Source organism: Solanum tuberosum, unplaced genomic scaffold (assembly GCF_000226075.1).
Source record: "Solanum tuberosum cultivar DM 1-3 516 R44 unplaced genomic scaffold, SolTub_3.0 scf00110, whole genome shotgun sequence".
NCBI lineage: Eukaryota > Viridiplantae > Streptophyta > Magnoliopsida > Solanales > Solanaceae > Solanum > Solanum tuberosum.
This window is the reverse complement of record NW_006239037.1, coordinates 989,196-1,005,621: the sequence shown is the minus strand read 5'-3', so window position 1 is coordinate 1,005,621 and position 16,426 is coordinate 989,196. Positions and strand designations below refer to the sequence as shown.

The following is a 16,426-nucleotide window of genomic DNA, read 5'->3' as shown; positions in this document are numbered from 1 at the left end:
GCTCAAATTCAGGAACTTCTTGATAAAGGTTTCATCTGTCCTAGTACTTCCCCATGGGGTGCCCCAGGCTTGTTTGTTAAGAAGAAGGATGGTAGTATGAGGATGTTCATAGACTATCGCCAATTGAATAAGGTCACTATTCAGAACAAGTATCCATTGCCTCGTATAGATGATCTTTTTGACCAATCGCACGGTGCATCAGTATTCTCTAAGATTGATCTAAGGTTTGGTTACCATCGGTTAAAAATTAGGGCCGATGATGTACCAAAAATAACATTCAGAACCCGCTATGGGCACTATGAGTTTCTAGTGATGTCGTTTGGGTTGACAAATACGCCTGCAGCTTTCATGAGTTTGATCAATGGTGTGTTAAAACCATTTCTGGATTTGTTTGTGATTGTTTTTATTAATGACATATTGGTTTATTCGAAAAGTGAAGAAGAGCATGACGACCATCTTCGTATTGTTCTAGGTGTTCTTGGGGAAAAAAAGTTGTATGCTAAATTTTCTAAGTGTGAGTTTTGGTTGACTTGGGTTGCCTTTTTGAGACATGTAGTTTCACGGGAAGGGGTAATGGTAGATCCTCAAAAGATTGAAGCAATCAGGAACTGGGTTCGGCCTAGTTTTGTGACTGAAATTGGGAGTTTTGAAGGGCTTGCCAGCTACTGTCGTCGATTTGTGAAAAACTTTGCTTCCATTTCCACACATCTGACAAGGTTGACCAAAAATGAGGTACCTTTCGAATGGACTGAAAAATGTGAGGAGAGCTTTCAAAAGCTCAAGACTCTCTTGACCATAACACATATTCTAGCACTACCGGTGGAAGGTAAAGATTTTATTATTTATTGTGATGTTTCACATTCGGGTTTGGGTGTTGTTTTGATGCAGGATAAGAATGTCATAGCTTATTCATCGCGGCAGTTGAAGGTGCATGAGAGGAACTAGCTGACAGGAGTTGGCAGCGATAGTGTTTGCTCTCAAGATCTGGCGGCATTATCTTTATGGTGCTAAGTGTGAGGTATTTACTGACCACCGTAGCCTACAACATGTATTCACTCAAAAAGATTTAAATCTGAGACAGCGAAGGTGGATGGAGTTACTCAAGGATTATAATGTGACCATCCAGTACCATCCGGGTATGGCTAACGTGGTGGTAGACGTATTAAGCCGGAAGGCGGTAAGTATGGGTAGTCTAGCTTGCTTGGGTGTATCCAAGCAACCTTTGGCTAAGGAAATTCGAACCTTGGAGTCTAAGTTCATGCAGTTTGGGCATCTCAGAAAGAGGTGGGGTGTTTGCTAGCATTGAGGTTAGGGCCACGTTCATTGAGGAGATCAAGGCCAAACAGTTTGAGGATGAAAATTTGAATGAACTTAGAAAGAAGACAGTGTCTGGTAAGGCACAAGATATAGTTCTTGATGCAGGGGTGTGCTTAGTTTTAAAGGAAGAATTTGTGTTCCTTGAGTGGACAACTTGATTCAGAATTTGTTGACAGAATCCCATGGTTCGCAGTATTCCATTCATCCGGGTGTGACCAAGATGTACCGAGACTTGAAGAGACTTTATTGGTGGCCTGTCATGAAGAAAGATATAGCGGAGTTTGTGGCTAAGTGCTAAAATTGTCAACAAGTAAAATATGAGAATCAAAGGTCTGCAGGTTCGCTTCAGATAATGTCAATTCTGGAATGGAAGTGGGAAAGGATAGTCATGGATTTCGTGGTTGGTCTTCCCAAGACTTTGGGGAAGTTTGATTATATTTGGGTAGTGGTTGACAGACTAACTAAGTCAGCCCACTTCATTCCAGTCAGAGTAGACTATAATGCGCAGCAATTGGCTAAGGTGTATGTGAAGGAGATAGTAAGGTTGCACGGAGTGCCCCTTTCTATCATTTAGGACCGTGGTACGCAGTTCACATCCAAGTTTTGGGGAACATTACATGAGGAGTTGGGTACTCAACTCACCTTTAGCACAGCCTTCCATCCGCAGACAGACGGGCAGCCAAAAAGAACTATCCAAGTGTTAGAGGAGGACATGTTGAGGGCATGTGTGATTGACTTTGGAGGGCATTGGGATAAGCTACTACCGTTATGTGAGTTCTCCTATAATAATAGTTAAAATTTGATCTACTGTCACGGTTCATTTACCGTTGTAATAAACTTTCCTACCGTAGCCATAGGTCTAAGGCCACGGTTAAGGCAACCGCTACAACAGGTCGCGTAGCAATAGATCTGTTGCTACTGTTAGGTGCGACGGTTCGCATAACCGTAGCCGTAGATAGACCTATTGCCACGGTTTTCACTTTAATTAATTGCCAACGGTTAGTGTCGTATTTGTACGATTATGAATCGTCGAAAAAGAGTTTTATGCATCCGTTCTTTTGAGGCTATGGGTACAGTTTTTCTTTCGATTCAACAACCATTTCTTTCTATTGCGACAGTTGTTATAGGGTAATGCAACAATTTTAAACAATTATAAATGTTGTTGAATGGCTATTGCAACGGTAATTACAGGGTACTGCAACAGTTCTTACTTTCTGCAACAGTTATTATTAAGCTATTGCAACGTATATATATTATTGTTGCACTTCCACAAATATTATATTATTGAGCTATTGCAGTAATTTTATAACATAAAATACACACAAATCGTTCACGAGAAGAAATGTTCATTACCAAAATTATAATTCAAGATCCATGGTTGGCTAATATCAATAAAAGCAAAATATACAAATATTTTTTTACCATTCAAAAAAAGGTGAAACACATGCACCACACAGTTTTCAATCTTCAAAATTAAAAAATTTCCAGAACATCAGTAAAGTTAATATCAACAATTCAGCTCCTTTATCAAGTCTTCACTACTTCTTTCATCGCCTTCTTCGATTTCATCACCTACATACAATTAGAAAAAATATAAATAATTTAGCAATTTTTTCGCAAAAGCTTAATGGATCCACATTAGTCATATATTACAAAGTCTTTACTCTATATCTAAGACGTACATATATAAACTCAATAAACTCAAATAACATTAAACAATATGGAGTATGGACTAATATAAAACTTTTCCGCAACTTCATTGCTGCCATAGATGCTTCAGCCTAGGGAGTTGGAAGTCTATAATCCCAAAATGAATGAATGTATCTCATCCCAATTGGAGACGGTGTAAAGAATATCATACATCACCCTCCAACCAGAACAACTACCTTCAGCTAGTTCTCTCTATTTTTTTACTAAACCAGAGAACAAAGGAACAAAAGAAATACGAAACTGGTCGCCATTCAGACTCATTAGCTCCAAGTTTCTAAAATCCACAAGTACGTCAGAAGATTTACTATAGCTTCCTGCAAGGTATAAATGAGCTACTTATTAAACTTTGTTTCCACTAGTCCACTTTGAGGCCATAAATAGTATCTTTTAGGATTCAAAACGTGCAACTTTGTGACATTTTGGGTGCCTTTAATTCGATATGTAGGAGAATATGACTTTTGGAGCATGTGATCTGCCTGAACCAAGCATTTCTCCAAAAATACCAACTACTGCAGCTAAAAATGAAACAAGTTTTTCAAATTTGAATTTACAACCAAAGCTGTAATGGTGGTTGGGAACAACATTAGTATCTTTTTTCTTATTGTAATTGAGGACCAACAGCCTACACAAGTTCATATTTGCTTCACAAGGATTAATGATTAGATTTTACTGAAAGCATAGTAAGTGATTATGACTACAACCAGACACACTAATTAGCAATAGTTAATCTTCTGACCTTGTGGATTTTAGAAACTTGGAGCCAAGGAGTTTGAATGGTATACTTTTCAAATGTTCGACAGACTCGGCTCGTACCTTACTGGTATCTGATAAGATGGGGTTTCCTAGAGTTTATCTGTCAATTTTCAGAAATTTACAGCAACAAGATCCATGTGCGGTTCTATTGCTATTAGATGATTCTTCTATGGAAACTTTAATATGGACGGAATTTTTCTATCTGCAGTTTCTATAGTGCTGTTTCAGCACACTTTCACTACAAATAAGCTCCACAATTGAGCACATTACACTTCAAAATTAAAATGTAGATGTAAGCACATTCACATTTACATAGTACTTCAGCTTTAATGTCATATTTTAGCAAAAAATTTGCAGATTTTAGGACTCTAAAAACTTCACAAAAATAATCTGCAGAATTCAACATAATTAAATACGCTAAACTTCATATTTGAACACTCTAAATTCACTAAAAAAAATTCAGGTGCACTCATTTAAGGTAGCAAGCAATTAGTGCATTCCGAACCTCAAGTCTCTGAACTAAAACAGTCAGAATATGAGGCAAGACTTCCTAACAAAGTCATTGAGATGAGCAACATATCTCCGAGATAGAAGACTTCTTGTCACCAGGAGAATCGCTCCACTAGTCTAGCAGATAATTATTTAGGAGTTAACAGAAACACATAACAAATGCAGGATAACAATTCTGTAGATTTCCAAATTTATGCTCAAGGTAGATAATATCTATGAATATGGCAATAAGACTATAAGATCTTCATCCAAGAGTGGAGAAACTTAAGGCCATCATCATGTAGTTCAAGCCAATAAGGAAAAAGATCTGGCTTTCTTTCTACCTCATGTTTTTCTTTTTCCAGAATTTCTTTTTTGAGATGTAGGAAGATCAGCAACGAAGTTTCAAATTGTATAACATACTCGTGAAAATGAATTCAACAGACTGGAAAAAGCAATTAAGCCATGTAAATGATAGGTGTCAAACTGTAGAAGTACTTGCGCTCAAACCTTCTGATTATTGCTTCACCGAGGTCGAAAGGTCTGTTGGTTGCAAAACTTCCTGTAGATATCAAATTACACATTGAAGCAAAAGGCAGAAACACCAAATGAGGACTGAATTAACAAACAAAAATCAAGTTGGATCAAATAGTAAAAGATACACGAAAATGCAAATAAGAGAATAAAAAATGGATATGCATAGTGTGAAAGGATGTTATTGAAATGAATAGATCAGCATTAATTTTTTCACACGAACACAAAGACATCCTAAATTTAGTCAGCCTGACATTTGAGGGAAAAAAATATACAGCTATCAAAGTTCAGCTATATCAACCTTTTACCAACTGAAAGGTTCTCTAAAGGAGATTGTGGTGATATTTTATCAAGTGCTGCACATATCGGGGCTTTTCATGCAGACAAAATCTCTCCATCTTTTTTTGTTGAAGGACTTGACTTTTCAGTCTCACCCTTTCTCTCAGACGTGGGGTTCTTCGACTTTGATTCAGGCTTTAATCCAATATCATCCACCGCAGCATCCTATTTGTGATTGCAAAGAATTTAAAATCAATCCCATCTCAGTTAATTCCTCAATTTTCAACAGAAACACTAAAATGCAAATAACCTTGGACAATTCAGCATTCGCCTCCATTTTGAGGGAGTCTCTACAACCACTCTTTCCGTCCTGAAAGACACCTAATCCTTGGGACAAACTGTACCAAGAGCAGACAAGTACACACATGAAACATAAAGTGTGCAGATGAAAAAAAAAGCTAATAACAATTGAAATTTTGGCATCTACCTGTTAGATGATATGAGGAGCTTCCCATTTCGTTATTCTGGATCCTTGATGTTCATCAAATAATGTGAGTAACAAAATTATCTCAACATTTAAGCTACGGCAAGGAGGAAAATACGACACATTCTACAGCAACTGATGCCACACATAACACACATTAATCCCTCTGAATTAAGAGCCAATTGATCTAAAGTAAATTTCCAGGGAACTAAGCACAAACCAAACTACTGGAAGATCAAGCCAAATAATTTCCAATATTGAAGAAAGGACAAAATATTTATGGGGGAAGCCAAAGCCAAAACTTAACAACAAAATCAGTCCCATCCCACTTGAAAGCAATACTTCCAAGACCACATAAACTACAGATCCAAAGGTAATTAAATCAGGCATAAAAATGAGATAATAGGTCAAGGATTAATGAAATAAGCAAAGAAATCACAAGAACTAGGTGGATAGTCGCAACTTCCCAGTTCTTTGCTCTTTCAACTCATCGGAATTTGTTAAAGATGAAAGACGAAGCTCCACATATCACAAATAGGCATGAGAAAAATAATTACTCAAATTAATCGGTAATTAAAAGGAAGCAAGCACACAAGCTGAACTAGAGGAACAGTAAAGCAACCAGACAACTAGAAACCATGCTAACCAAACTTAAATAAAATCGATAGATAACTCCTTAAACATACTTGACTAAAATCATTCAAAGGAACTAGTGATTGAAGCCATATTACTCACGAACAAAACAACAACAAACACAAAAGCATAGCTAATACCTCAAACAACTAAGACACACTCAATTTGAAACCAAACAGTCCATCACTAGGCATCAACAATAAATCAAAGAAGAAAAGAAGCATTTGAGCAAAGGAGAACAAAAGGTTACAGTAAGCTTTAGATTATCAAAACAAAATGCCGGCTAAAACGAGTTAAGGTCAAAAAGAGTTACCTTTTCGGGGCAGCGACACTAAGACGAGAACACAGAAAGGTTTCTAACAGATTCTTCTACAGTTCTACTTTACCAAGGGCTGGCTTCTTGTATCTTTTGTGTCTTTTGCAATACAAATAAATATTTGATAACTATACTCTCAAAAATTTTCCATCAAATTCATTTCAATAAAGACAAGGCAACTCTTAAACAATAAAGAGGGCATATTCAATAACAATCTAGCTTATCTTAAAGTCATTAGGCACAGGTACAAAGCAATTATATTTTGGATCTCCCAAGTGAGCATGCATGCATATAGCACAGACAACCAGAAAGCATTAGTGTTTTCAATCTAGAACCAGAGCCTGACTCAACCCTAGATCCTCTTCAAGTTTAACCCTAAATACTCAACTGTAGCTTTAATTTTGATAGTCGAACACCCCACAATCAAATAGCTTCTCCATTGTAGGGAGAACATCGAGTCTGCGAAAAAGACATGCAGGTAAAAATATATGAAGACAACAAAAGTGGCTTCTTTTCATGTTTCACGATACGTCACAGAGTTAAACAGGGGAAGTGTATACACTACCTAGATTAGAACAAATAACATAGATTTAAGACTAACCCATATATTATTCTTTAAGTTTTTTCAAAAATCATTCAATGGGGACTTAGAAATCATGAACTATCAGAGAAAACTTAAAAATTATTCACCTTTATATGCAAGAATTCGTAGTCGAACCTTGCTGTCCAAGAGGACCAACGAGCTTCACCAAAAGCTTCGTTGTCCAAGAGATTCGTAGTCTAAGAGATTGTTGTTCGCTGTTGTTTTCCTAACCAAAAGCTTGCTGAAAATATTTGGAATAGTCGCTTTGATTGAAAATTTCTAGAATAGGGCTTTCTAGTCGTTTTGTGGAGTATCCTCACTTCGCTGAAAATTTCTGGAATAGGGTTTTTTTGTTTTAGATTTTTTAATGAGAGAATATATTTGGCGCTTTGCAAAATTAATGGAGGGAAATATATTTTTGGGGAGAGAATATATTTGAAGCACAATATTTTTCCTAAAATAATCGTTGCCTAGAGTCATCTATTGCAATGATTCTAAAATTTGTAGCCATAGAATTCTCTATAGGGACAGTTATAGGGATGATGCAACGGTTCATTTTGAGAATTGTTCTATTAGATTCAAGGATATTTGGCAACAGTTATAACCGTTGTAATAAGTGAGCTATTGCTACGATTGTATAACCGTTGCTACATAAGCGTTGCAGTAAGTCAAATTTCTAGTAGTGATAATAATAGCTACCACTCCAGCATTGATATGGCACCATTTGAGGCATTTTACGGGAGATGATGTAGATCACCCATAGGATGGTTTGAGGCTGGAGATGTGAAACCTTTGGGGGTTGACTTGGTGAAGGATGATCAGGATATGGTAAGAAGCATCTAAACTAAGCTTCTAGCAGCCCAAAGTCGACAGAAAAAATATGCAGACCATAAGGTAAGAGACATGGCATTTCAGACTAAGGAGAAAGTTCTTCTTAAGGTGTCACCCATGAAAAGGGTGATGAGATTCCGCAAGAAGGGCAAGCTTAGTCCTCGATACATTGGACCATTTGAAATTCTCGACTGTGTAGGGCAGTGGCTTATAGGTTGGTTTTACCTCCTAACTTATCGGTAGTTCATCCGGTATTTCATGTGTCCATGCTGAAGAAGTATCATGGGGATGAGGATTACATCATAAAATGGGACTCAATTTTGTTAGACAAAGACATCCAGTATGAGGAGGAATCTATTCCAATTCTTGATCACGACATCTGAAAGCTGAGGACCAAAGAGATAAAGTCTGTGAAGGTTCAATGGAAGCATTTTCCGATTGAAGAAGCTACTTGGGAGACAGAGAGGGACATGCGAGATAAATATCCCAGTTGTTCAACGATTCAGGTACTACTCTACCCTTACTTAAGCCAGTTTTCCTAGTTGATCACTCGAGGACGAGTGATGGGTAAATTGGTATCTATTGTAACGATCTAATTCCATTGTTAGGGAAAAGCCAATAGAGAAAGAATTGAGGCCAGAAAACTTTTGAGTAGTAACTTGGAAATTCCTAGCCTAGTCTAGATTTGGATGAAATCGTAGTCATGAGAGGTCTAGGAAATCTGGTAATGAATAAGAGATCTATTTATTATTTTGATCGCATGAGTAGGTAGCTAAGACATTAAAGAACCCGTATGACTTTACGGATTTGAATTTGGGCAAGTACAACTGTCGAAACTGATCTTAGCGTTAGCGGGTAGTTTTAAATGTCATGGGTTGAAGGTGTGTGAAATGGAGGTTTGAAACTCTTATTCCGATGTTCTGTCTCCGCGCAAGCCGCTAGGGCGGGGCCGCTGTGGCGGGACAGGGTTCGTCGTAGCAGCCCAGTCGCGACTTAAGTCGAAATTAAACTCCAAAAATGTTACTCCCTCCGTTTCACAAAGAGTGACCTGGTTTGACTTGGCACGAAATTTTAGAAAATAAAGAAGACTTTTGAATCTTGTGGTCCTAAATTAAAGTTATGTCAAATGTATTAAATTGCCCTTCAATCTTGTGGCTTTAAACATGCCACGTGGAAAGCTGAAATTAAAATGTTACCAAAAAGGGAAAGGTCATTCTTTTTAAACAGACTAAAAAGGAAAGGAGGTCATTCTTTTTGAAACGGAGGGAGTATTATTCTGCAAGTTTCGTTCTTGAGAGCTAAGAGACGACCCAGGGCTATTTCTTGAAGGTTTTCCACCTCTTCTAGCACTAAAGGTAAGGATTTTACTCCCCTAATCCGTCTTTCAATTCGTAGAACTTAGATTCTTGGGTAATTATTGTTGGGGGAAGGTTTTGATCTGGAATTAATGGTGGAAAAAGCCCTAAATGGCGTATTGGGATCTTAGGATTGGCCTAGGGTTGATAATGTTGATTGTAATCCAGGTAATTACGCCTCGTTTATTGATCCTTGTATTTAATTATTGTTTTAGACCACGAATAAGCGGAAAGATTTCGGAATGGGAAGGATCAAGTGTCTTAGGAGGATTCAAGCTTGATTTCGAGGTAGGTGATGGTTTGATTTCCTGTTTATGTAATGTATGTGGATTGATTGCTATATTGTATGCATGCGTGTATGTGAATCCGATAAAATGTGGAAACGAACCTAATGAAATGACTATGAACAATACATGCCATGAACTTGTGTACTTGACCATATGATTTGAGTATTGTACATTATGGATGTGATTGTGATTGTGGTTGTGATGATTGGATCGGGTGTCATTTTCCGACACACTAACAGTTTGGGTATGGGTTCCAGAGAGGACCATTGTGTTGTTATATCTGTTGCTATTGAGAATGTAGAATTGTACATTGCTCCTGAAATGATAACTGAATTGTGTTCCGTATATGTGTGCTTATTATATTGTGATTGTCTTCGTATATTGTGCTTATGGGGGTAGCCGCGTGATCCTACCAGTACATTGTGGTTGTGTATAGATACTGCACTTGCTCTTTCTTTGTTGAGTACAAGGCATCTTCAGGCAGCTACTGACAGACCTTATTTAGGAGATCACTGATCGAGACCAAATTTCAAGGGTGACAGTTCTTTCAGGCTACCATGGAGTCCTTCATTTTGTTAGTCCATTATTTTCGAACTTAGACTATTTAGTTATTTCTTATGTTGGTTGGGGTTGTACCCCTTATTCTTAGACTTGTTGAACTTTAGATGGTTTGGTACAACGACTTTCAGGTTCTAGGGGTTATTTTCGCATTAGTTGTTAGATGTTAGTTGAACTTCCGGAGTTTATGGGAACTTCGTATTAATTATTTAGTTATTTAAACCTACTTTCGTAGCTTTAAATGCGTAGTATTTGGTTAAATTGCTTAGTTGGGTTGTAGTTATGGTTCTCCCACCGGAGGCTTAATGTGGGTGCCAATCACGACGGTCTGGATCGTGACACTGGGATACTTATGTATCCGACTGACTTGATAATTGGAGAAAAATAAGGGATTTTGAAAATATTTTAAAATGGTAGGAAATAATGGAAATTATGAAAAATATATATATAATTGGAAAAATTACATAAGTGAATGTCTTTTATTTAATAATTACCACTTTTAAGTATACTTTTAATTTATTACCATTTTTGTCAAGTTTTAGCAATACTTACACAATCTTGTTCCTTTAAACTTAGCAAAAAGTGTTGTCATTCGCAACTTTTAGCAATACTACCATTCAGCCAAATTGTTATATATAGTTAAAAGAATAATGTTGACAAATGTCGTAAATATTTTTTAAAAAGTGTACACATAAGTGATTTTCCCTATATAATTTATCGAGAGAGAGGGGGGGGAAGTGGGCCAAAAGCCCAAAAATGCACCAGCAGCCCACTTTTGGACATGAGCAAATTTAGGCCGAAAGGGCACAAAATCAATTTCTCATTTACTCTTAAATTATTTAATAGTGATTATTTATTGTTTATTGTTTATTGTTTACTAACTCTAACTTTAGAATTGTTAATTAACTTAGTCGAATTCCCAAATGGGTGAACTATTTTCTTTTTGTTGGCTTATTTTAATAAATTTTATTTTTCAACTCTTGCTTTCTTAATTTACTTATCCAATGTCTACGGTCAAAACTTTTCACTTATCTTTATTTAATTTAAAATAGTTTTTTGCCTTAATTGACTAAATTGGTTTAAGTTATGATCTTTAAAGCGATTAAACAATTCTTACATAGTCTGTTTTTTAAAGTGAACAACTTGGTTCTTTTCACACTATTACGGATATGAAAATAATGGTCAAAATCTGATTCAGTGTTGCGCGCCTAGGATGGGAGCGCATTTTGGGATGCAGAGGGGTTAGTATCGTCCAGCTCCCTAACCTTTAATCTTAATCTATTATTAAAAGTTTTAATCTTAATTTATTCTTTTTTTAAAAAAAAAAAAAGGGTTCTAGTCACTTTTCATTTATTTCAAATGTTTATGTTACCTTCCACTTTTCTAAAAAAACTCAAAAAAAATAATCTTTACTTAATCATTTTCACAAAGAGTTAGTCAAATATCTTTCAAATTGTTGGATTACCGCGCGTTAGCGGCTACTTTAAGTGTCAATATCTTCTTAAAGTAGAAATAAGAAGTTATTGCTCATTTTCTCTAAATTTATGAAGACTTTCTTTTTAAATGAAGTTTTCTTAATTTTTTTAAAAAATTAAGTGGAGACTCTTTTTAAGTATTTTTCCTAAATTGTTTTACACTTGGAACATTTCAAAAAGTGGATTTTTCTAAAGATAGATATATCGCAACGTAATACACATTACATAAAATAGTCATTTTCTAAATTTCTTAATATTCAAAATTTTGAAATCAATTAAAAGTTTTATTATTATATATTTCCTTATTTGATTCAACTAAGTCCTAATATTTAAAAATTGGATAATTTTAGAGAATTCTTCTCAGGTTTTGCTCCATAACACTAACCTCTCTCGTGGTATAGAATATTACACTTAGCTTTCTTAATTTGATTTATTTATAACTATATTTCCTTTTATTTATTATTAATGTAGAAAAATCATAAGTTGACTAATTTACCCTCACCAAGATACTTTTCCATTTACGTAGCTATTTTTATAAATATCATTTACTATTTCTTTGTTTTTAATTTATTAAATCAATTAATTATTAATGCTTACTATAAAATAAAGAGGAAATGTGAACATATTCCAAGTTCCAACCGTACACTACTGCTTTTTCTTCCATCATACGTATATACTTTTTCTTTAAATTCGGAACGTGTAATAATTCAGTCTATTGTTCAAATATAACCAATGTTTACTTCTTCTTTTTTGTCAATTTATCCAAGTTTCAACATATCATTCATGAAATTGTAGTTCAATCAAATTTTAAAACAAATTCATTTTGTTTCTTTCAACATTCTATTTTAATCGATCAAGTTAAAAATCATCAGACGTATCACAAAGCTACTTTCAACTAGAAAGATGAAATTGTTCAAATAAAAAAGTGATTTCACTTAACGCGAATTATGGTGATTTTTGAAGAGAACCACTGAAATTTGAATATTAAATAGTGCAAATCAAGAAATGGTGGTAAACATTACCGTGACTTTTGAAAAAAAATCCTACATAAAGAATGACTTCTAAATTGGTACAAACTTATCATTAATATTGTGAATTAGAAAAGAAGATTTTAGAAGCTAAAAGACATCATGCACAAGTTTTGAACATCAACTAGACAATATATACATATATATTTTGCCGATAATTCAAATTCAGTTCAGAAATTAAGTCAAGATAGAAAAAAATTACAGAAACAATTAATATAAGTATAATATTGTTTCTATCTACAGGAGATCTAAGTGATGAGGGATTGTGGAGGGAATCCATTTGTCACCGTTTATGAAATTTCTGACTGTGAAATTTGATACGATTCGAGGATCATTAGTAGTTGATGCCCACTTTACACGCCTCTTTGTATCTGCAACAACTCCTTTATTCTGATATTCCAAATAGTATGGCTGGACTATGGACTTTCCTTCAAATTCTATCCACCCTCTTGGATTTATCAACATATCTATGTAACTTTGCATAATTACGGTACGTGAAAAATTTCCCCATGGCCAACCTAAGTACATAGCTACATTGTCCCCCGCATCTGGAGTTGCTAATCTCAATGTGCAATTTTGCAATACGAGTCCGGTTGCTCCATTGTCACTTCTTTGTTGTGCTGTGATGGCGATGTATTGACCTTTCAGTGGCTTACGTACTTCAATTAAACAACTTTGAAATATCGCAGTTGCATCACCACAAATGAAGTCGATGGTGCCCAAAATTATACATTCTCTGTAGAACTGTTTGCCATAGTGTGTATATATGGTGTCTTGAAAACCATCAAATTGACACCTATAGAAGGCAGTGAACTCGGCAGATGCCCTTAAAGCTACCGCTTGAAAGTTAGCAGCTCCAGCTGTGTTCCGAAAAGCAATATCTTGTGTCATGAAGCCTTTTCCATCCACCCCTTAAAAGCAAACAAAGAAACAAACGTCAGAGCGATGATATATATATTACGTAACTTAACAAGAAAAATAACATCTATTTTTATGGTTAATTTTGAGTTATATATCTAATCAACTTACCCACAGTAGCAGTGTCGTACGTCCCTATTCCACCTCCATAACTCTTATTTCCTGATATTATTGTTTTGTCCATTCCTTCTCCGATGAAAACAATGTTCATTTTCCATGAGTCAATTTGGACATATTCTTCGTAGATTCCTTGTCGGATTTGAATAAAATATTGTGCAATACTATTATTCGGACTCACAAATCCAGCTGCCATTATAGTGTTATAGTTTCCCGATCCATCCTTGGCTACTATAACATTAGGAGGATGTGAAATATTTTGACATCCTCCGCATTGTAATATAAATAGTAATAAAATAACGATAGCCATAAATTTTACGATATGAGAATTGAATAAACGCAAAAAGGCAATAATTTGATTTTCTTCGAGTTGGCTCATTTTTTTAGCAAGAAATACAAAAAAAAAAAAAAAAGATAGAGTATATGCTTAAGTGTTGTGCATGCATTCAAGCTATCAAGATTATTATGTATACTAGATATAGGACCCCGTGCCAGCACGGGGCCCAATATATATATATATATTTTAATTTTAATTTATGTCATATTATGGAATTTGAGAAGTTATTGAAATTTTTATATGATTTTAAAAATATTTTAAATTGTTAGCTATTGTGATTTGTAGTACTTTTTTTAACATAATTTTGAAAATAATATTTATTAATCTAATTGTTCTAATTTATGTGGCAGATGCATAATTTCAAATATTAACCCTTTTTTATATGTCTCTTTAATATATTAAGTTGTTAATTATTGTATTTTTTAGTACATTTTGAACCTAATTTTTTAATAATATATGTTATTTGCCATGTCCCAATTTATGTGGCATTAATTGATAGATTTGTTGGAGTCGAGAGATTTATTTTATTAATTATTGTAATTTATAATTTGTTTTTCGTCAATTTCGTCAACTATTTTTTTTTATTAATTATTGTAATTTATAGTTTCTTTTTCATCAATTTCAAACAATATATGTTAACAAACAGAGTAATAAATATTTTTTTCAAAATTATGTTAAAAAAAAGTACTACAAATCACAATAGCTAACAATTTAAAATATTTTTAAAATCATATAAAAATTTCAATAACTTCTCAAATTCCATAATATAACACTTAAATACTACATATTATATATTAATTATACTATACTATAAATGACTTAAATACTCCATATTATCTATTACAATAATTAACAATTATTTGACACTTTAAATTCTATCAATGCCATATAAATTAGGATAAAAAACCTAACATATAATATTTAAATATATTTAAAAATAATATAAGTAATACTATACATTACAATAATTAACAGCTTCATTATTTAAAACTTATATACAAAATTTAATTGACTCTCTAAATTCTATTGGTACCACATAAAATGGATTATATGATAAACATATATTGTTTGAAATTGACGAAAAAGAAACTATAAATTACAATAATTAACAAAATAAATCTCTCGACTCCAACAAATCTATCAATTAATGCCACATAAATTGGGACATGGCAAATAACATATATTATTAAAAAATTAGGTTCAAAATGTACTATAAAATACAATAATTAACAACTTAATATATTAAAGAGACATATAAAAAATGGTTAATATTTGAAATTCTGCGTGTGCCACATAAATTAGAACAAACAGAGTAATAAATATTTTTTTCAAAATTATGTTAAAAAAAAGTACTACAAATCACAATAGCTAACAATTTAAAATATTTTTAAAATCATATAAAAATTTCAATAACTTCTCAAATTCCATAATATAACACTTAAATACTACATATTATATATTAATTATACTATACTATAAATGACTTAAATACTCCATATTATCTATTACAATAATTAACAATTATTTGACACTTTAAATTCTATCAATGCCATATAAATTAGGATAAAAAACCTAACATATAATATTTAAATATATTTAAAAATAATATAAGTAATACTATACATTACAATAATTAACAGCTTCATTATTTAAAACTTATATACAAAATTTAATTGACTCTCTAAATTCTATTGGTACCACATAAAATGGATTATATGATAAACATATATTGTTTGAAATTGACGAAAAAGAAACTATAAATTACAATAATTAACAAAATAAATCTCTCGACTCCAACAAATCTATCAATTAATGCCACATAAATTGGGACATGGCAAATAACATATATTATTAAAAAATTAGGTTCAAAATGTACTATAAAATACAATAATTAACAACTTAATATATTAAAGAGACATATAAAAAATGGTTAATATTTGAAATTCTGCGTGTGCCACATAAATTAGAACAAACAGAGTAATAAATATTTTTTTCAAAATTATGTTAAAAAAAAGTACTACAAATCACAATAGCTAACAATTTAAAATATTTTTAAAATCATATAAAAATTTCAATAACTTCTCAAATTCCATAATATAACACTTAAATACTACATATTATATATTAATTATACTATACTATAAATGACTTAAATACTCCATATTATCTATTACAATAATTAACAATTATTTGACACTTTAAATTCTATCAATGCCATATAAATTAGGATAAAAAACCTAACATATAATATTTAAATATATTTAAAAATAATATAAGTAATACTATACATTACAATAATTAACAGCTTAATTATTTAAAACTTATATAAAAAATTTAATTGACTCTCTAAATTCTATTGGTACCACATAAAATGGATTATATGATAAACATATATTGTTTGAAATTGACGAAAAAGAAACAA

The 16,426-nt window shown here is 33.2% G+C and overlaps 1 protein-coding gene across 1 annotated transcript; it reads right to left on the bottom strand.

The window, feature by feature from the left end:
- Positions 1-12,869: 12,869 nt before the first annotated feature.
- Positions 12,870-13,863, bottom strand: LOC107061018 (probable pectinesterase/pectinesterase inhibitor 46). The gene is made up of 2 exons (XM_015309677.1): positions 13,662-13,863; positions 12,870-13,543 (listed from the first exon to the last, which is right to left on the bottom strand). Exons 1-2 carry the CDS (start codon positions 13,861-13,863, stop codon positions 12,870-12,872), a joined length of 876 nt encoding a protein of 291 aa, XP_015165163.1.
- Between the last annotated feature and the right edge of the window lie 2,563 nt (positions 13,864-16,426).

Excerpts from the sequence above, each read along its gene's own strand:
- LOC107061018 (XM_015309677.1), bottom strand. The coding sequence starts at position 13,863 with ATGGCAGCTGGATTTGTGAGTCCGAATAATAGTATTGCACAATATTTT. Across the intron at positions 13,544-13,661 it reads GTACGACACTGCTACTGTGG|GGGTGGATGGAAAAGGCTTC; the intron begins GTAAGTTGATTA and ends TTTGCTTTTAAG.